The 21,657-nt window shown below is 48.0% G+C and overlaps 2 protein-coding genes across 10 annotated transcripts in view; both read right to left on the bottom strand.

Moving 5' to 3' along the window:
- FOXN3 (forkhead box N3) overlaps positions 1 to 21,657 on the bottom strand; it is a 446,920-nt gene that overhangs the window by 372,245 nt on the left and 53,018 nt on the right. The window contains exon 2 of one of the 8 annotated variants that reach the window (XM_086319211.1): positions 5,733 to 5,820. The exons of 6 other annotated variants lie outside the window; for them this stretch is intronic. The gene's annotated coding sequence lies outside the window, so the exon portion shown is untranslated. Of the gene's footprint in view, positions 1 to 389; positions 567 to 5,732; positions 5,821 to 21,657 lie in introns of those variants that run through there. One more of the 8 variants, XM_086319212.1, reaches the window with a different exon arrangement.
- LOC147363865 (uncharacterized) overlaps positions 6,606 to 21,657 on the bottom strand; it is a 66,072-nt gene continuing 51,020 nt past the window's right edge. For both annotated transcript variants that reach the window (XM_086319229.1, XM_086319231.1), the window contains one exon: positions 6,606 to 7,973. In XM_086319229.1, the coding sequence (XP_086175355.1) occupies positions 7,951 to 7,973 (23 nt within the window). In that variant the 3' untranslated portion in view covers positions 6,606 to 7,950. The remainder of the gene's footprint in view (positions 7,974 to 21,657) is intronic.

The raw sequence follows: 21,657 nt of genomic DNA, 5'->3' as shown, positions 1-21,657 counted from the left end.
TATGAAAAAGTGAGTTCAGAATCATCTAGAAGCGGATTTACTGTACAGTTCTGACCAAACTCAGCTAATGCTGTTTTCTGCTTTCTAGAAACATCTTGCTGGCTAGCGTTCTGGAAGAAGACGTGACAAATACATCACCTCCTTTTCTTGTAATTTTCTGGACAGGCTCATTTTTGTCATAGGTTAAAAGGAAAACATGAGTGGCCATGATGGACACGTACAGAGGGCGTCATAGGCAGCCCTCCCGCAGTAGAGGGGCTTTACGGTCACGTGAAGTCCAGCTTCTGGTCCAGCTCGCCACTTACGAGGTGACCTTGGCTTAAGCATGGCTCACACGTTCCTGGCCTCAGTCTGCACACGAGTCAAATGGGAATAATGCCGTTACCTACCCCCAACGCTGAGCAGGAATATTGATAGAGTCAAGTTCTCCAGCGAGTGCTCAGCAAAGAGCAAGCTTTCAATGTTCAGAAACCGCCGTGCGAGACACTCCAGGGTGACAGGGAGGCCCGTTAGGGTCAGTCCGCTGTAGCCGTGTCTTCTCAGGCTAAAATGAAGATCCTCTCAACTTGAATGCAAGTGAAAGACGTCAGCCGCCTTGCAAGAGAACAAGAAAGACACCAAAATCGCAGAGAAGTCTGAAGGAAACTCTGCTCCCAGCCACACTTGCAAGGAAATGAAGTTAGCATGAAATCACGAAAAGAGCGCCCTCAGCACCGCTTCACTTTTCTCCGACATCTGATACCCAGACATCACAGAGTATCGGGAGAACAAAGAAAACGCACGAGCAGCAAGAAAGCCGCTTTTAGCCATTTGCTCACTCGGAGCCTTGGAGTCGAGCTGGCAGCATGGCAGAGGAAGGAAAGACAAGATCCACTGCGGTAAATGGACACCAGATTTTCAGGACCCAGGATATTTCTAAGGAAATACACAGAGAGAGTGGCAGAGCCAGCAACAAATGACCGTGTGATTCACGGAAAGACTGAGACTTTGAAACAGATGCTCCACTTGGCCAAGTCAATTTACTGCCCTCTAACAGACCTGCTGGATACAGGCCTACAGCAAAAGCAAGTCCTCACCCTAGGTTTCACAGCGCACATTAAAAAAAAGTCTTGTATGCCGGAGCACTAAAGCAACTAGTCAGAAAGAAGAAAGCAAGCGACGCGACTTAATCCAATTCTCTAGAATAAAATGTCCCCAGATTGCTGATAACAGGAGCTTGTATGGAATACTCCTTGATATAAATAAGTGTGTCAGATTTGGTCTTCAAAAGATTTGTTTTGTACACAGACTTTCAATAGTAAGTGGAGGACTGAAGTACACACACTACTGATACGCGTATAAAATAGGTGACTAATTAGAACCTGGGCTTCCAGTGGTGCTGGCGGTAGAGAATCAGACTGCCGGTGCAGGAGATACAAGAAGCTGGGGTTCGATCCCTGGGTCAGGAAGATCCCCTGGAGAAGGCAATGGCACCCCACTCCAGGACTCTTGCCTAGAAAATCCTAAGGGCAGAGCGGACTGGCGGGCTCCAGTCCGTGGCGCTGCAGAGTCAGACACGACTGAGCGCACACACACGAGAGATCCTGCCAGACAGCACAGGGACCTCTCCTCAGGGCTCTCTGGTGACCTCATTGGAGAGGAGATCCAGAAAACGAGGGGACATGTGTACACGGAGAGCTGATTCCCTCTGCTGTACAGTAGAAACTGACAACATTGCAAAGCAACTCCACTCCAATCAAAGGAGGAAGGAAAGAAAGCGCCACTGCTCAGTCGTGTCCGACTCTGCAACCCCGTGGTCTGCAGCCCACCAGGCTCCTCTGTCCACGGGATTTTCCAGGCGAGAGTACTGGAGTGGGGTGCCATTGCCTTCTCCAGGAGATCTTCCCGACCCAGAGACTGAAACTGGGTCTCCTGCATTGTAGGCCAACGCTTCACCATCTGAGCCACCACGGAAGTCGACCCACTCCAATCAAAAATTAATTACTAAAAAAACAGTAAGTGGGAAATGCAACATGAAGAAACTGAATTAACAGGTGAAGAAATCAAAGAGCAAAGTGCCTGAATTCCGGCCTCTGAGAGTTGGAAGAATCCTGTGGTACCCCCAGCATCAGTCTGGGGTTGGACACTGTCCTAGGAAGTCCACAATCCCACAGACAGATCTTCTAATTCAAACAACATAATGGGTGACCATGAACCCTCCCAAAGGCTTCCATTTCCTCAACATATTTTTCCCAACATACTTTCTGTTAGTGGTAATAACACAGGTGTTCCCAAAGAGTGAAGTCCCTTAGCAGATAATACTTTTGTTATCTAACTGTCACCAACATTCCTGTGTTCCCCTTATATCTTATTTAAGGACTTATCACAACCTGTAATTTTCTTATCGTTCCGCTGCTGACTGTGGGGATCACCTACTTCTGAATGTAATTTCCTGAAGGTAAAGTGCCTCCCCTTGTTCCAGCATGTGGCCCACTACCTACCTGCACACAGCAGAAGGCGTGCCTTAAATACTTGTTGGATACATAGATGGAATCTGCACTGTGCAAGTAGGAGCTTTGCCCTTCTCATTTCATTTCAAACATATCATTTGGGTGTCATTAGAATTCTGTCCTTAAATTCAACTGACTGGGGGACTTCCCCGGTGGCCTAGGGATTAAGACACAGAGCTTCCAAAGCTGGGGCTGCAGGTTCGATCCCTGGTCAGGTAACTGAGATTCCACCTTGCACAGCCGCCAGGAAAAGAAAAATTTTCACGGAGACAGTCAAAGAGCTGAGTAATGAAAACTGAAAGACATTAAGGAAAGAGATGGAAGACAACACAAATAAACGTTAAAATGATCTTTGCTCATGAATTATAATAAGTAATATATTAAAAAAAAAGTCAACCGACTCAGATCTTGGTACCTGCTCTGCCACTCCGAACACAGCTATGTATCCTTAAGCAGACTTTTCCACCTCTCTGATTTCCTCTCTAGGGTGCCTGAACTACTCTCTTAAAGGTTCCTCACATCAGTAGCATTCTAAGATTATTTTGGAAAATAGAACCCCAAAGACCTGAGCTATGATAATGAATAAAGTTTACAATGATCAGAACAAATAACCAAATGCATTTAGAGACTGTTTGATTGAGTCAGTCACGGTTGTCTCGAGTTAGCTCATTTGGCTGCCGAGTCACACACGGTACGTTCCTTTCTGCATCTGGCCCTTGGAAAGGGTAAAACAGAAGAGGAGGCTAATGTCCACGTCCTAAAATAAGAGCAACCCCCGCTCTCCTGTGCAGGGCATCTCTGCAGCCTCTATGCCCGACTGCTAATGTGAGAAGCCACTGGCGTTTAATTAAGTGGTTCCTAGAGATTTTGATTTTTCCAGCCACCAACGGGTTAACGCGCTGAGATCGTCCTTTGTTTTACAAAGGGGCAGGAAAACATGGGGAGCTGATCCAGTCCATTACTAAAATTGCGTTTCAGCAGAGGCAGACACTCCAGCCACCTGACACTGGGCTTGGCCATCCTCTCCTGCTACCAACCCAAAGCTATTCCACTAAAAAGCATAAGCAAAACAATAGGGCTGACAGCCCCACCAGCTCCCCCGGCAGACAGAAACCACCAGTCCTGCTGGTGAAGCATTGAGCTACAGACGGAGAAAAGACATTTCTCTGATTGAAGGATAAGAGAAAGGAATACAGAGCCACTCTGCAATCAGAGCGAGATCGTACATACTTGAAGAAATAACAGCTTCGACAGAGGATAAGTTTGCTACTGGAAAGTAGGAGAAAGTACCCCGAGTGGGGACCTGGAGAAGTCTGAGGGGGAATGAGGTCGTTCTTACCTGCTCCACCTGCAACCTGGATGATCACGGTTCCCACCCATGCCCCGCGGGATCATTTCTACAGAAACTAAACAATGACCTTCTTCAGGGGCCAAGCAGGCACAGCACTAACCTCTTTAGCCTGGCCAGTGTTGAGTAATATTAATAAGCTCTAAATCTTTACTTGGAAGTCAATGAAATTAGCAGTAGAGTTTGGAAGTCAGAAACATGGTGCTGGGTTATTTAAAAAAAAAAAACAAAAAAACAAAACCCTCCGACCATTCTTTGCAGCTAAACTCCAGCTCCGGTTCTCCAGGCTAGAAGAGTAGTGTTAATAGATTCTGCCTCGACTAAAAAGGGAGCCAGTGGCAGAAAATCTATTCCTCCGGCGAGGTTGCCGGGCAACGAGCAAGCTTTTGGCATGTGGCTGATGTCTCCAGGCAGCCCGGACTACACAAAGTAAGCTCTTCCATCACTTATAACTAACTTGATTTTGATGGATTAAAACCAAATCAAAACGTACTGTAACTCACTCGTTTCCAAATTCAGGAATCATGGACAGACAGAAAACATCCCAATAGTAAACATTAAGACTAAGTGATCAGGAAAAGAAAAGCCCACTAAAGTTCATTCTGTTGGGTGATAAATCTCTTACACATCCTGGTATACACACAAGTTTGTTTTAAGATGAGAATATTCAAAAGCAATGGGGAAAAACAGCATTCAAGAATCTTTTGGTGTGGGGGATGAATGAAGCAGGTTGACGGCGATTAAGAGGAACAAACTTCCCGTTGCAAAATAAATGAGGCACAGAGGTGAGATGCGCAGCACGGGGAATACTGTGAATAACACTGCGATATCTCTGCATGGTGACAGGTGGCACCTAGGCATCACGGTGGTCATTCTGCGAAGCACAGAAACATGGAACCACGATGTTGCGCGACTGGAACTAAGACAGTGCTCTAGGTCAATTATGCTTCAATTAAAATTGTATTTTAGAAAAATACTAATGTTACAAAGATGGAGCTGCAGTGCCACAAGGAGTTCTGGATTCAAATGCATCTTTGGGGGTGAAGGTGTTTGCACCTTTTTGCAAACACCTGAGCACATTAGTCACTAATCAGCAAGCCCTTGCTAAGGACTCTGAGCTCCCATCCCCATGCTGAGGGCATGATGGGGAAAACGTAGGACTTTAGGCCAGGCCTTGTTCAGAACAAATTTACTATTAGGACAGAACGTAAGATGGTTTTTCTCACCAACCAAGGTTCCTCCACAGAAGGTTAGTTTTGGTACTGATAGTGTTGGCTTATGCAAAGCACCCCCAAGATATACTGGCCGAGCTGCCGAGACCTCCCAAGTGATCAGGCCCGAGTGCTGAAGGCTGGTCTGCCCTTCCCCAGAGTGCTGGTGTGACCCAGGCCTACCTGCCAGGGGTCGGAGTACCATAAAACACACTCACACTTGATCCCAAACTTTCCTCTTTTAGAAAAACATCCTTTACAACATTCATAATGTTTCACCTCCTGCCATAAACAAAACACAGCTCCTCTGGGAGCCTTCCCTGGCGGTCCAGTGGCTAAGAGCCGGCACTGCCACTGCAGGCTAGAGCCCTGGTCAGGGGACTAAGACCCCACATGGCATGCAGCACAAGCCCCCCGCCCCCCACCAAAAAAAAAAAGAAACTCCTCTCATTCAGAAAACTGCACACACAGAGACAGAGGGGTCCGCTTCTCGTGCAATCCTGAACCTGCTGAGGTCATCAGCAGCCACAGGCCCAGCACAGGGATGCTGAGGGCAGAGGCAACCAGATGCAGCGGCCCCGGAGTGGCGCAATCACCCTCCGAGGAGCTGCGAGGGAAGCCAGCTGGTGCCCGCCGACTCCCTCTAACGTGGAGAACGCACACGGCTTCAGGTGGAGCACTCACGTTCCAGACGTGGCAAGTCCCATCTGCGGCCTCGTCAGCCCCTTGTCCATTTCGGGTCCATTACGCCTCCCGTCAACTTCCCGTGTTTCTTGCAGCACATTAAAAAATAAATAAATTAAAAAAAATAAATAAAATGCACTATGGGGCTAAAAGCAGCCTCCTCCGCAACCAGTACGATGATAAAACGCAGCGTGATGGACACTGATACATTATCATCACTCCCTATCAAGACAAATGCCCTCAGGAAACAAAGAGTTGTTAGTTTTAATATGAAAAGGGCTTGATGGGTCTTCCCATCAGCTTGTCCAGGTGGCTGCCACCTTCCACAAGCCTGATGCTCGCCTGCTCTTTCAGGTCAAGTCCAAACGCCACCCCAGAAAGCCTTCATGGAGCCCTCCACCCCCACCCTCAGCTCCGCCGCTCCCTGAAGCTCTGCTCCCGCACGGAACCTTTTCCACTTTATATTCATCCTGTGCCCACAAGCATTCTCTCTCCAACCAGGTGTGTGTTCCCCAAGGGCAAGCTCAGGGCCTGATTCAGAGCAGATGCTCAATGTCAGATGATTTTGTTTTTCATTGGAAGAAAACAAAATGGTGCGTAAATGTAACCCCGAAGAAAGTTTTTTTTTAGTTTGTAGGTCATCTGAGATGTCTGGTCAAACCATCCGTGCTGTGTCATGGAAAGATGAGTCTGTGGTCTGAGTGTTGCTGGCCAACCTGGCTCTGCCTTTCCAGTTGGAGTGCCCTGCACACCCTGTAAGGAAGCTGGTAAACTGCAGTGTTGCAGAGGAATTATTCAGTAAGTAGAGGCCATGAGAAAACTGAGTTGGTGAACTTGCTCCTAATGTCTTCCTTTCTTAAAACGATTTCCTATGTCCTTAAAGCCTTACAAGCGCACTGTATAGCCTTTGTCTTTTTCATATACACACATGTACACACGAGCACACGTCAGTTGCCCATTGTTGACTGTTAAACTCTCTCTTTACCTGATAAGTTTGCAAGTTGGCTTCTTTCAAGCTTATAGATAATAGCACCCTGTTTGTTTCCTACTGTTTGTCATTAATTACTTGTTGCGGCCTCGTTTGTCTTCCCAATAGACTGTGAGCTCCCCAAGGGCAGAAACTATTTTATCTTGAGTTCTCTTAGTAGCCCCATGGCCCAACGCCAAGACTGACATGGATGAAGCACCTTCCCACTTACTGAATGATCACTACCTGAATTGATCAACTGGCTGGTAAAGTAGTACCTAACTGAAGTTCTAGCTTAGCCAAGCGTCTCTGAAATAAGACCACAATTGAGCAGTTAGGCTACTGGTCGTGCACTAGATTTTTTTGCTTCAGAGAAACTTAGAAACTAAATTAAAAAGTCAGCACCCTCCTTTAGGAAAGAGATCAAACCAGTCAATCCTAAAGGAAATCAACCCCGAATATTCATTGGAAGGACTGATGCTGAAGCTGAAGCTCCAATACTTTGGCCACCTGATGCAAAGAGCTGTCTCATTTGAAAAGACCCTGATGCTGGGAAAGATTGAGGGCAGGAGGAGAAGGGGACGACAGAGGATGAGATGGCTGGATGGCATCATCAACTCGATGGACGTGAGTCTGTGCAAGCTCTGGCCGATGGTGAAGGACAGGAAGCCTGGTGTGCTGCAGTCCATGGAGTCGCAGAGAATCTGACACGACTGAGCGACTGAACAACAACAAAGGCATCCCAAAATCCTAGAAGAATTAGTAGGAGCCGGAAGGAGAAGCTGGCAAAGGGAAAATATTCTGTAATCTTATTTGAAGAGAACATTCAAAATCAGAAGCACCTCTATTCAGATGTTCAAGACAGACACTTGTAGTCAAAATACATATTTATTTTAAATGCAAGTTTGGGGTTAGAAACACCCCTATTCACTTATAGGAAAAATTCGCTCTCACTCTCTCCCCCTTTCCCCCCAGCCTGCTTCCCTGACACCCGTCACACACAGTCCTCTAACATTTCTCAGAATGTATTTCAGATGGTTTTATTTTTCCCCACGTGCACGTTTACATTCATCAGAATATATATCCTGATATTTTTATTCAGAAACAAACATCATAAGTATTAGTACATGCCTGTATGGGAGTGGGCGACACACAGGTTTCTAAAGATGTGTGCACATTGGGGACTTCGCTGACAGTCCAGTGGTTAAGACTCTACACTTCCGCTGCAGGAGACACAGGTTTCATCCCTGCTTAGGGAACTGAGATCCACGTGCCTGGTGGTGCAGACGGGAAAAAAAAAAATGTGTGCATATCATCACAGGATTATCTGTTTATTTACTCTCACTAATAAAGCAGAGTAGAGAAACATGGAAAAATCAAAGCAGTAGATAATTTTTTAAATTATTCATATTTGACTCTAGGCTCTAGGACACTAACAGTTTAAACACCAGACTTCCCTTCTATTCTTAATTCTATTTAGCTTAGGCTATTAAGACTAATTTATGTTTCAAAGGCATACACTAACTGATCACATGAGATAATATATGTAAAAGTACTCTGTAATTAAAATGTATTACTGCGTAATAATGTAAATGTGTCATTACTATAATAATCATGCTTTTTTCTTTCAATTTGTATATACGTACACATGTATGTATATGTATTATATATGTAGCCAACACAACTTTTCTAATAACCTGTTCACAGACCAATCCTGATCAGTGACAAAGTTTTCCCTGGCCAGAAGCAAAAGGAGAAAAATGATAACAATGTGTTAAGATTTTTTTTAATGTATATAATGCTAAATGTATTATATTTAAGAGATTGCTTTTATTCTGAAATTAAATTCTTACTGATTTTTTTTCCTAGTTTGTTCAAAGGTCCATTGTTTTATAGAATTATAGTACAGCTGTTGTTCAGTCACCAAGTCGTGACTGATTCTTCTCACTCCATGGACTGTAGCACACCAGGCTTCCCTGACCCTCACCACCTTCCAGACTTTGCCAAGTTCATGTCCATTGAGTCAGTGAAGCCATCTAGCCATCTCATCCTCTGTTGTCCCCTTCTCCTCTTGCCTGCAATCTTTCCCAGCATCAGGGTCTTTTCCAATGAGTCGGCTCTTTGCATCAGGTGGCCAAAGGACTGGAGCTTCAGTACTGATATTCAGGACTGATTTCCTTTAGGATGGACTGTTTGATCTCCTTGCAGTCCAAGGGACTCTCAAGAGTCTTCTCCGGAACCACAGTTGGAAAGCATCAATTTTTCGGCACTCAGCCTTCTTTATGGTCCAACTCTCACATCCATACACGACTACTGGAAAAACCACAGGCTCGACGATATGGACCTTTGTCAGCAAAATGATATCTTTTCTTTATAGTACACTGTCTAGGTTAGTTATAGTGGTAGCAAGTGGCAATTTTTAAAGCTCTTATTTGCAAAAAAAAAGAAAAGAAAGAAAAGAACATTTTCTTCTGAAATTTATTAATCCACGGAAACTAAAAGTCTGAAAAAAACTGATTCAGGCAACAAACCACCAACACACCCGCTGTCTGTTCAAGGAAAGAGAGCGAGGGTCCTCTGTACCTGTAGCTTTAGTGCCTCTGAAAGTGAAAAGCTAAAGTGTTAGTCGCTCTGTCTGTCATGTCCAACTCTGCGACCCCATGGACTGCTGCCTACCAGGCTCCTCTGTCCATGGAATTCTCCAGGCAAAAATACTGGAGTGGGTTGCCATTCCCTTCTCCAGGGGATCTTCCCAACCCAGGGATCGAACCCAGGTCTCCTGCATTGCAGGCAAATTCTTTACCATCTGAGCCACCAGGGAAGCTCCAGTACCTTCACTTGTCCAATAACATCTGGAATATCCTGAAAGGCCCAGCCTCTGCACTGAGCCCTGCCTGGCTCTCAGCATCCCAGCACCTATTTGGCTTCTGGGTGATCACTTCATTTACCCCAAGAGCCCCAACAAGAAGCACCACTTCAGAAGAAAGGCCCAATCTTAAACTAGTCCAAGGTGGGGGCAGGCTAAGGGAGACACTGAATCCAACTTATTATAGGCAAAGAGACTTCAAAGTCTCCATCCCAAGGCTCAAACAGCCATAACCGAATTGGTATTTCTTCTCGGATTCAAGGCAGGGCCAAGTCACACTGACTCACTTCCAGGGTCCAGTTTTCATCTTGGAGACTGCGGCCCCAGCAGGCTCACTGCCCTTTGATCTGGTTGGAACCGGAGTGTTACAAACACGCTTGTATTAAGCTATCTCCCGTCTGCCTGAGGGCATTGGTCTGGAATGCGAGAAGCAGAGTTCCAAATAGTGAGGGCCCAAGTCTTCATTTACGTTACATGTTTATCTGGTAGGCTGGCTAATGTGCCTTCTATGGAAGGCAGTGACGGGGTACCCTGTGGCGTGCAATAAGGCAGTCTGGCATCGTAAGGCAGGACTACAGCGTTCTGTCTCTACCTCCATCCTCTGGGCCAGGAATTCAGGGGAAGAACAAGAGAAACCACAAGCGAGCAGCAGAACTCTGAATTATACTTTTATTAACCACCCGCAGGCATCTGCGGAGTCCCTAGGAGCTCTGAGCTATAAAGACGCAAAGGAGGTGTCACCATCCCCAGCCATCAAAGCCTCCGTGTTCCACCAGCCCCCCCAGGGGCAATGAATCATTTCAAGAGCGCCTTCTCCTCCGTTCTGGGGGCCTTCTCCTCCTCGACTTGACACTGCAGGTCTCCATTTTCAAAATCAGAATGTACAAAAAGTCCCTTTAACTGGAAGCTATTCTGTGCGGAAGAACGTGCAGTCAACAGCAAACATCCCCAGCGGCACAGCCAGGATCTTCCTATCTCCTGGACAATTTACTAAAAACTCCCACCCGAGTTCGCAGGTTGAGGGCGTCTGCGGTGCCAAATTGCCTGCTGGTGACAGAGAGACTCCAGCACGTTCTACGTTGCTCGGGGAAAAACGGAAAAGTTCGAGAGACGTGTCCTTGACAAACGGAGGCTCTGAACATCACCTGTGCCGTCTGCACCGAGAGGCTTTAAATGCGGGATAATCAGAGATAGTGAGAAAGCAGCTCACATATCTTCCACCAGCCTATCCCACACCAGTCATAATTCCCCAAATTTCAAGAAGCCCCAAGTCCTGGGGCGACTGCTTCTCGCAAACACAGAAATCGTGCGGCAGAACCACTGTGACTTTGATTCCTCCATACAGAAAAGGTAGTGCTTTAATATCATGCTTACTGGACATCCATCATCCAAACACAATGCAACAATTGTCGGGCAGAGAGACAGAATATATTCTGTGGGGTAGAAGCAAACAAACAGAAAAAACACGAGCGTCTCCACACACTGAAGAAACGATTCTCGTTGGAATAATGGGACGTGCACAAGAATGTTTCTGGCTGGCCTTAAAAGAAAGAAACTCTTTCAGAGAGCAGCGACCTTAAACATCTTATCAGCCTTTGAAGTTATGCACAATGACATCCTTTGGTTCCTTGCCCGGGGCAGAGGTTTAAGCTCTAAGACTCCATTTACTTACCAAGAATTGTAGAAATATTTTCACTGCGGCAGGAGGCAAAAGAGGCAATTTTTTGCCTTTTTGGGATGGTGAGGTAGGGGAAAACATCCTTCATAGGGGGCACCTCATTGTGCTAAGGGGATCAAGAGTTATCGATCTGACTTTCTGGGGTTAATCTCCTTTGTTCTTAGTCTTCTGAACCATTCGGATCAGTTTTGTGAAACTCACATCAAAGTCACAGAAGCAGAGTAGGTTCTGATGCTGCCACCCTCCTTCTAACCCATTTCCGGTCCAACCTGCCCTACCAATACCAGCCCTCCTTACTGACATCGCCACATCTCTGCAACCCATCTCCGCCACCCCCCTTCAAACAAAAGGGCCCCTCCAGCTTCCCCCATGGACAGAGGAGTCTGGCAGGCTATAGTCCATGGGGTCGCAAAGGGTTGGACACGACTGAAGTGACCTAGTGCACGGCACGCACGCACGGTGGGTCCCTCGGTCTGGCCGACCACTCCGTCTCCGCACAGCGCGTGCGCAGCTGGCACAGTGCTGAGGGTGTCACGAGTACTCAGTGGCAGTAGTCGTAGCGTTAGCTGCTCAGTCGTGCCCAACTCTTTGCAACCCCATGGACTGTAGCCCTCTAGGCTCCTCTGTCCATGGAATTCTCCAGGAAAGAATACTGCAGTGGGTTGCCGTTCCCTTCTCCAGAGGATCTTCCCAACCCAGGGATCGAACCCGGGTCTCCTGCATTGCAGGCGGATTCTCTACCGTCTGAGCTACAGGGAAGCCCTACTCAAGAGACGCGCATAGAATAAAGGCCCGGTGACTCCCACTCCAACATTTTCTTTTTCCTTTCTGCCAGATAGCTGCTGCCTTGGGGTACACTCTGTGTGTAGGGCCTTGCCCATGACTCAGTCTTGGACATCAGAATCTTCTCTTGCCAAAGCTATCTGGTTCCTCTGCTTTTGTTTTAATCTCATGCCATGGCAAACGTTCTTTTGCAAAGACTCCAAAAAGCTGGAAATCCACAGAGACTGGGAACCTTGTAATAATAGTCACCTACGGAAAGGTAACAATGTCTACACATTTTCATGACTTTCTAAGCTACGTAAAACTAATTACTGAACTGGAGCCAACCACTTGAAGGAAAACAGAAGGAAATCTGTGGCCTCGAGATTTATCTTTCTTCTTCAAAGAACTCAGAGCTGCTTCCATAGTACATGATGTTAGGATAGGCCTTGGGCCAATCATTGTAAAGAGCATCTGAAAAACCACTCTGAATTGTGTGCTCCGTTGTTTTGTAAAGGATATAACTATTTGTTTGCTTAAGTGAGGCTATAAGGATTGCTGGAAAGGCCTGTGAAAATATTAGCCGAACCCGAGTCCCTACCAGCACGCAGAGGCGTGCAGTTCACACATGTGGCACCACATCAAGCTCCCTCTGACTTACAGGCACGAATAGTGCATAGACGAGGCGAACCCGCTCCAACAGGCAGGCGGCTTTAGTTCACAGTGGAAATGTAAACGCGACCCCTAGTTGAAGATAGCCTTTAACGCCAAGCGGTCCACACACACAATGAAACAAGCTCTTCACTGGGGCCTGAAGGGTATCGTCACGTGGGCTGTGCTGATTTCTCCTCGTTGAAGGCGACGGGAGGTCAACGCGAAGGGGCTCTTTCGAACACCCCCTTTGGCAAGGGCTCATGGAGGGTTTCCTCACTTGAAAACCTTCAAGAGACCCCACCTGGTCCAGAGGGCTCCGTCCGGCCTTCACAGCAATGAAGACACAGAGCTCCCCATAATCACACAACGGGGACAATTTGATAAAGAAGAGCTCTGCAAAGCAGTGGTTGTGGGTTAATCAAGTTAAAAGACAAGCCCAATTAAGGACCCTTTCCTTAAATAATATGTAAAAATAAAGAAAGCAGAACACAGGAGGTATAATCCCCAAGTACACAACTTTAATTCCTAATAAAGCAGAAACGCAGAATGTCTCCTAACAAGATGTTCAATACCCAATTAGGATCCGCAGCCCCTGAACAGCTATTTAATTACCCTGGAGATGAATCCCCTGGGTGGCAGGCCCCAAGGGTCCTTTCCAGCCAATGCCATTGCTCATTGGGAAGTCAGGGAAAATGAATATCTAGGTTAGGTTTGATGCTCACAACTTTTCAAGGGTTACTCAGATCTTAGAAATAAAGATTGGCAGATCAAGGGGAGAGCACAGACACGACTGTTTGGTTCATTAGAATCATGAAATAAAGTCTCTTTTTGCAGTTGTAAGGAGCCAGCTCAAGTTAGCTTCCCAAAGAGTGGAAGGAAAATACTCTCAGAGAGGCATACGAAAGTCAAGCATGGAAAAGGGCAGGAGAAAGCAAAACAAAAAAACCTGAGCGATTGCTCTTCGGTGACTTTCTTCCTTTCGTTTTTTGTTGCTTTATTTTAGCAAGAAGGAAACAGAGTTGGGGTTCCACCTATAATGCTTGTTGTTCACTCCTTTTGTTTACTTCCGTTTTGTTTCAATTAAAAAAAAATTGGTAATGGCTGCATATGGACAAAATTCAAAAGGTTAGAAAGGATATGCAGTGAGAAGTAAGTAATCTTATCACCCCTGTCGCCAGCCACCCAATTCTACTCCTGGGCAGTAAACAAACAGAAAACAGCAATTACTACCAGAGTTGGAGGTGAGGGAGGCAAAGAAAAGAAAGAAAAAAACCCTAAAACAATGATCTAAATCTGGTGTATCCTTTCAGACATAATCTATGCAAATATCAGCAGTTCTTTTCTTTGTTAAAAGACAAGAAAAAAACAAAAACTGTTTTTTGTAAACCGTACTTGGCATTTTTCACTTAAAATATCTTCAAAGTCATTCCCAATCAGTAAATACAGAGATGCCTTATTTTGCACAAGGGCAAGCTCGTTTGTCAGATAAATTGCAAGAAATGAACTGCTTGCCCCAAATTACGCATCTTCATTTCAGCTAACGTTACCAGTGTGTCTTTCTCTAGCAACTGTATCAATTCTTACACCACTCCCGCCCCCAGCAATGTGAGTCTGCTCCTCACCTTGGCTAACACATAGCACTACTAGCTGTTTTGAACTTCACCAACCTGACAAGTGGGGCTTCCCTCATAGCTCAGTTGGTAAAGAATCTGCCTGCAATGCAGGAGAGCCGGGTTTGATTCCTGGGTGGAGAAGATTCCCTGGAGAAGGAAGTGGCTACCCGCTCCAGTATTCTTGCCTGGAGAATCCCATGGACAGAGGAGCTTGGCAGGCTACAGTCAATGGTGTCGCAAGAGTCAGACAGGACTGAGAAACTAAAGGGAGAGAGACCCGGACAAGTAAACATGATCTCCTAAAGTTTTAGTTTCTATTTCTCTTATCAGCAGGGAGGGTGAGGATCTTTTCATATCTTTAGATCAGTCACTCAGTTGTGTCCGACTCTTTGCGACCCCATGAATCGCAGCATGCCAGGCCTCCCTGTCCATCACCAACTCCCAGAGTTCACCTAAACTCACGTCCATCGAGTCAGTGATGCCATCCAGCCATCTCATCCTCTGTGGTCCCCTTCTCCTCCAGCCCCCAATCCCTCCCAGCATCAGAGTCTTTTCCAATGAGTCAACTCTTCGCATGAGGTGGCCAAAGTACTGGAGTTGCAGCTTTAGCATCATTCTTTCCAAAGAAATCCCAGGGCTGATCTCCTTCAGAATGGACTGGTTGGATCTCCTTGCAGTCCAAGGGACTCTCAAGAGTCTTCTCCAACACCAGAGTTCAAAAGCATCAATTCATATCTTAACACCCATTTATTTTCTTCCTTGTCAACTGCATGTTCATATCTTAAGAGACTTTGTCACTTTTTTTTTTTCATCAAAGGCAGCCTCTCTAGCAGATAATATCCACACTGGTCTTTTGTACAGTTCTTTGTAGCTCTTTAAGCCCATTCATATATTGTCTAATTTTATAACTGCCCATCAACAGAGGAATGCATAAAGAAGATACGGTACCTATATACAAGGGAATATTACTCAGCCATAAAAAAGAACAAAATAATGCCATTTGCAGCAACATGGATGCACGCAGAGATTATCATACTAAGTGAAGACAGCCAGACAGAGACAGACAAATGTCCTATGATATTGTTTATATGTGGAATCTTAAAAAAAAAAAAGCAGGTATAAATGAACTTATCTCAAAAACAGAAAGAGAATTACATATGTAGATTACATACTCATGGCTATCGGGATAAGGGGAGGGGATAAACTGGGAGATTGGGATTGACGTCTACATAGTACTACATAAAAACTAGAGAACTGTTAAGAACCTCTGTCTAGCACAGGGAGCTCTACTCAACGCTCTGCAGTGACCTACGTGGGAAACGAATCTGACTCATTTTGCTGCACACCTGAGACTATTAACAACACAGCACCGTAAACCAACTACACAGCAATACAGTTTTTAAAAAAACACTAAAAAATAATTGCAATAAGCTGGTAAGGACGCATAAAGATATTACTCCCATTTTATAGGCAGGGAAGCCAAGGTTTTGATTGTCTGAAGGTCTGACCAAAGAGCTCACCAGAGGTTTACAGCCAAGACTAGAATTTGTGTAGCTTACCTTTCAGTCGAACGATTTGTGCGTGCATTCCTATGGGTGTTAACTACATTAAGATGCCTTTTAGATTGCAGAAAGGATGAAAAAAGAAAATAAGTCTCTTTTTTCCTAATGATAACTTTGCATTTTCTATATACCTGGACAGTTTTCATTGTATAGCAACAAGAGAAACTAAAATTGTACTTGTTCTCATTCTGTTGTTCAGCCAAAAGCCGAGACAAGCACTGACTCTCTTGCACATCAGCCTGTTATCAGCACCCTGGAAGGGCTGAGTACCAGGTGGAGGACAGACAGAGGAGGACTGATGCACCCTCCCCCAAAGAGGGGGACCCAGAGAGGACCTCCCATGTTGAATGTTCAGGGGGCAGAATCAGGACACAAACTCCTATAAGGAGGAGCCCTCTGAGGGCAGAGGAGGAGAAGGTCACGAGTCACAGGGGCTGGTCAATCTGGTGCTATTGACAAGGAATGCTTCTGGGTTCAACCCGGAATACTGATTGCCAAGTATACTCTAGCTTCTCCTTGGGCAGCTGGTCTCTTGTCTACCAGAAAGGGGCTCAGGGGTAAAAGATAACCAGCTAATTTGGGGAAAGAGACAGGAAGGACCTAAAAAGCTGGAAAACCTTCTTCTGCCCTGTCTTGCAGGGCGGGGGGGTGGGCAGTTGGGCAGGGGAATCCAGAGCTGTTAGCGATGGGGACAAAAGCAGAAAGAGGAAAAATACAATCAGAGCTGCCTCTGAGGGCCTGGTGGCTGCCACCGGACCCTGAGGGGCAGGAAAGGGCTCGGTGGGCCCTGCGGAGGTTCAGGCTGGGCTGGGGCAGGCGGGGAGCGTGGCGGGCAGGCACTCTTGCACCACACAGGGCTTCCATCCGAAACTCTAGAGATTGTCACCCAAGGTCTCGACCGTCTGCAAGGCCAGTGGCCAGAACGTATGATGAGTGGCGTTTCACAAATCTGAGCTGATGCCTTCAGTGAAAGGCGTCCATTTCATCCTCTAATTCAGTTACGGAGACCCACTCCAGTCTTCTGGCCTGGAGAATCCAGGGACAGAGGAGCCCGGCCAGGCCACAGTCCATGGGGTCGCAGAGAGTCAGACACAACGGAGCGGCTAACACTTCAGCTCATCTATTCCCTTCAAAGGCAGCCCTTTCCCCTAATTTCCACTTAGGGGAAATTCCACAGAACTCTCCCCCTAATTTCCACTCTTAGTAAAAGGTTAGTATTCACCCTTTGGAAAAACTCTGGGAGACCAAGCAAGTCCGGATTATGCAGAAATGCCCTGGCGCATGCTGGAGCCCCGGGCCCACACATGAGGAGGAGGCTGAGAGGTGCAGTCTGCTGAACACCTGAAAGGTGGGCCATTCTCAGAGAGGCGAAACCACTTTGAGGGGCGCCACCCCTGGCTTCAGCCAGCAGGACCTGAGAGCTACCCGTGTCCCGCCCTCCAGCCCGACTACGCCTGGCTGGCCGGTTACAGCAGGCCTCCCAGCAGGTCTGCAGCATTAGAGCCACCCACTGGGGCGGGGCCGGTGCTGAAGGCAGAGATTCCACTGCACGGAAGAGGTGCTTAACATCACGCAACAGGTGAGCTCATATTATGCAGAAGTTAGGTACTAAAGCCAAAATGCAAGGCAAAAACAGCAAGTACAGACATGTCAACCACAAACTGGCACTTGCCGAGAGTATCTGCCAGCGAGTGAATAACAATAAGGGCATTCTTCATCCATCTCTGCAGGCTGAACCCTGAGCTGCTGCAGCTGCCGACCTTCAACACCCCGAGGGGTGCTCAGGTGGACGGCGAGGCACTCTGTGCTCCAGGGAAACTGGTGGAGCAGGTCTTCAGACAGTTAAGGTATTTTCAGGAACTGATTTCATGATCCTAGTCCTTGCATCTCCTCATATCTAAAGAACCACTAAATCCCTACCCGGTGATGTCAGCTCCTCGTGACTGGCAGAAAACCTTTTGTAAAATGAGTCCTCGATTGCACTGAACTCCCCTTCACCTACATCCTATATCTTGACCTGCCGCTATGGAGCTCTCCCAGAGCATCTGAGGGGCTGCCTCCCAGGCTGCAGTCCTCATTTTGCCCCAAATAAAACTTAACTTGCAACTCTCAGTGTGTGCGTCTTTTCAGTCAACAGACAAAATTATTTTAAAATTTAAAAATTGAGATGGAGGAACGTTAAAGATGTGAAATAGGAGGGAAGGCGTTCCCTCCTACTGGACTTCCCTGGTGGCGCAGACGGTAAAGAATCTGCCTGCAAAGCAGGAGACCGGATTCAATCCCTGGGTCTGGAAGAGCCCCTGGAGAAGGGAATTGGCAACCCACTCCGGTATTTTTGCCTAGAAAATTCCATGGACAGAGGAGCCTGGTGGGCTACAGTTCATGGGTTGCAAAGAGTCAGACTCGACTGAGAGACTTTCACTGTCAGGAGGGAAGGGGACAGGGCGCCACCTTTAAAGGAATCACATACTCCTGCACGCGTGCTCAGTCCCCTCAGTCGCGTCCGTCTCTTTGCGACCCCCTGGACTGTAGTCCGCCCGACTCCTCTGTCCATGGGATTCTCCAGGCAAGGATACTGGAGTGGGTTGCCATGTCCTCCTCCAGGGGATCTTCCCAACCCAAGGATCGAACCAGGGTCTCCTGCACTGCAGGTGGATTCTTTACTAACTGAACCATCATGGAAGCTTTGACAGCTCTGTGTACGTGACGAAACTGGCTAGAGCCTACTGAGTCCACGATGGCAGAGGATGCAACTTCTAGGGCACCTTGAGTCCCACCTGATGCATTAGCATCTAAACGACGCAGCCACCAGCACCATGACGGTTCTGAGGCCGACCGTAAGGGGCCAAGGTGTAGGTGGCAGCCCAGTTTCCTGGAGACCTTCCCCCTAAAAGTTGGACTAATAATCCCACTCCTTAGCCTATGAAATTATCCAGCCCGTCAAAACTAAGCACACTGTATATCGAGGCCTCTTGCCTTCTGATAGACCACGCTCTGTCCATCTCAGCATGTTCATCCCAAAGCTCTTCTCGCCTTTTGAGACCGACTGTATCTGTCTCTGGAAGATGGACCTCTCTAAATAAACCACCTTCTTACTGAACACTTTGTCTCTCACGGAATTCTTCCTGCAGTGAGACACGAAGAACCTGAGCTTCACTAAGAGCTGAGACCAGGTGTGTGGTCTTGATTAACAGGCAGTGGGTTCAAGTCTCAGGCCTGGGTTCTGGCCGGGCTGTGCAGTTTCAGATGTAAAAATTCACCACGTGTCGTGACTGATGGGACAAGAAGGACAGACTTGCTCATCCTTCTACAGACATCGTTCTCTCTCTGTCTACCTTGGCCAGGAACATACAGCTAAAACCTGCATGAATTATCTCCACGTGTACAAAGCACAGAGGGCAGAGAACAAGTGAGTTAGTGCAGGGAAGAGGCAGTGGGAAGAAAGAAAATAGGCTGAGTGAGCCAGGAGCGCAAAGCTGAGGGGCAGGGTGGGTGGAGGTGAGCAGGGCCCCTCTACTGGGCTGATCCCAGGGGGAAGGTCTAGACAGGGCCAGGCAAGCCGGAAGGCTCGGGCTCAGAGACAGGGGTGTGCCCAGGTTAGGGAACCGATAAAGACAGCCAGCTTGGGCTTCGCAGGTGGCACTCGTGAGAAAAAACCCGCCTGCCAGTGCAGGAGACATAAGAGACGCAAGTTCGATCCCTGGGTGGGGAAGATCCCCTGGAGGAGGGCATGGCAACCCACTGCAGTGTTCTTGCCTGGAGAATCCCATGGACAGAGAAGCCTGGCGGGCTGCGGTCAGTGGGGTCACGAAGGGCTGGACACAACTAAGCGACAGCCAAGGACACAACACACAAGAGAACCAAGACTCAAGGCCGCGGCTGGACAAGGTGATGGGGCTCTGCAAGGACGCCCTTCACTCCGCACAGGCGACATTTCCGTCTGAGGATCCGGGCATGCCTGTCCCTCGGGGGAGGCGGACATCAGGGCGAGAGGCAAAGCCAGCCAAGCAGCACTGCCACAAGCGGGCCCTGGGGAGCCACCTGGAAGACAGGGCGGCCACGAGCAAGGTGGGTGCAACTGGGCGCTCGCGCCCTTCCGAGACTCGCGCTGCACCCTGCAACCTACTCGCCTCAGAGCAGGCTTCAGCCGCTCTGACCTTGAAACACCTCTCCATCCGTCATTGAAGACGCCCACTTGGCCTTTCAGCACCTGAGGAAGACACAGCTCTTCTGAAAGGTGAGAAAGTGCAACGACGAGGTCGCAGGATGGACTTCTCTGGTCCAGGGGTTGACAGTCCACCTGCCATCGCGGAGGCCACAGCTTCAGTCCCTGGTCCAGGAAGACGCCGCATCCTGCAGAGCGACTAAACCCGCGAGCCGCAGGCCCCGAGCCTGCCCACCACGACTCGAGTCCAGGAGGCCACGCTCTGCAAGGAGAGAACCACCGCAGAGAGCCGGCTCACCGCGATGGAGCGGGCCTGCCTCCTGCAGCTGCAGAAAAGGCCACACACAGCCACGAAGAGCCGGCACAGCCACGAACGAGGACATAAGATAAAAACCAGCAACCGAGCAGGACTGTCACTTTCTACCCGACGAATCACAACTTCTGCGTACAGTTCGGGTCCGGAAGCCAAGTTCCCTCACCCCCGAAGGGAGGGGGTCGGGAAAGAGCAGAGACGCTCTCGGAGGAGAAAGAGGCCGCTACGCTAGTTCAAATACACCCTGGGGGAGAGGTGGTCTCTCCAAGGCAGTGAGGGTCCGCCCAGAGACTCTTCCTGGCACAAGCCCATCATGAGCATCAGCAAGACCAGGACGTGGCCACGCGCCTCCCCAGGGTCACAGAAGAAAGAACGGGGCCACCCCTCGGCCCGCCTGTCTTGACTGGAGGCAAAGAGGGGCAACCATGCCCTGCCCCTCAGTTACGCATCCAGCTCAGTCCTGATGCAGACGCTCTGGACACCAAAACTCTAGCGCTGGGCTTTATGCTTCACGAACAGCGGCAAACTTGTCACTGACTTTAGAAGCAACTCCAGCTCCGGTTTACAAGCCTGAGTCTCGTTACTTTATCACGACTTATGGTTGTGGATACAAAATTACACCACCCAGCAAGTATTACTTGCTTGCAAGTGATTTACGTTCTGTTATCTCTGAGGAAATTCAAAAGAAAGAGAAAACCGGTTACACCACTTACTGGATGTGTCCCGCATGCCCAGTCACCGGGACAAGTGCTCCACACAGGGCCCTGAGGCCGTAACTTTCTCAGGACCACACAGCTGACCGCCAGACAAGCCAACGCTGGAAACCAGGCTCCTCTTCCTAACTTTGCTCTGTGGCCTCCAGACACAGTCTCAGCTCAGAAATTTCCAACAGATTGCTCCAGATTACTTAGATCATGCAACACCTACCATGCCCATGCCTAGACTGCAGCCATGAAATGAAAGGATGCTTGCTCCTTGGAAGAAAAGCTATGAGCAACCTAGACAGCATATTAAAAAGCAGAGACATCACTTTGCCTACAGAGGTCCGTCTAGTCAAAGCTATGGTTTTTCCAATGGTCATGTATGGATGTGAGAAGGCTAAGCACCGAAGAACTGATGCTTTCAAACTGTGGTACTGGAATCTTCTCCAATACTTTGGCCTCCTGATGCCAAGAGCCAACTCACTGGAAAAGACCCAGACACTGGGGAAGATTGAAGGCGGGAGGAGAAGGGGGTAACAGAGGATGAGATGGCTGGATGGCATCACTGACTCAATGGACATGAGTTTGGGCAAACTCCGGGAGACAGTGAAGGACAGGGAAGCTTGGCACACTGTAGTTCATGG

Source organism: Bos grunniens, chromosome 10 (assembly GCF_055505025.1).
Source record: "Bos grunniens cultivar Pamir isolate PY7600 chromosome 10, Bosgru_T2T1.0, whole genome shotgun sequence".
NCBI classification, from domain to species: Eukaryota; Metazoa; Chordata; class Mammalia; order Artiodactyla; family Bovidae; genus Bos; species Bos grunniens.
This window is presented reverse-complemented; position numbering and strand designations above follow the sequence as displayed.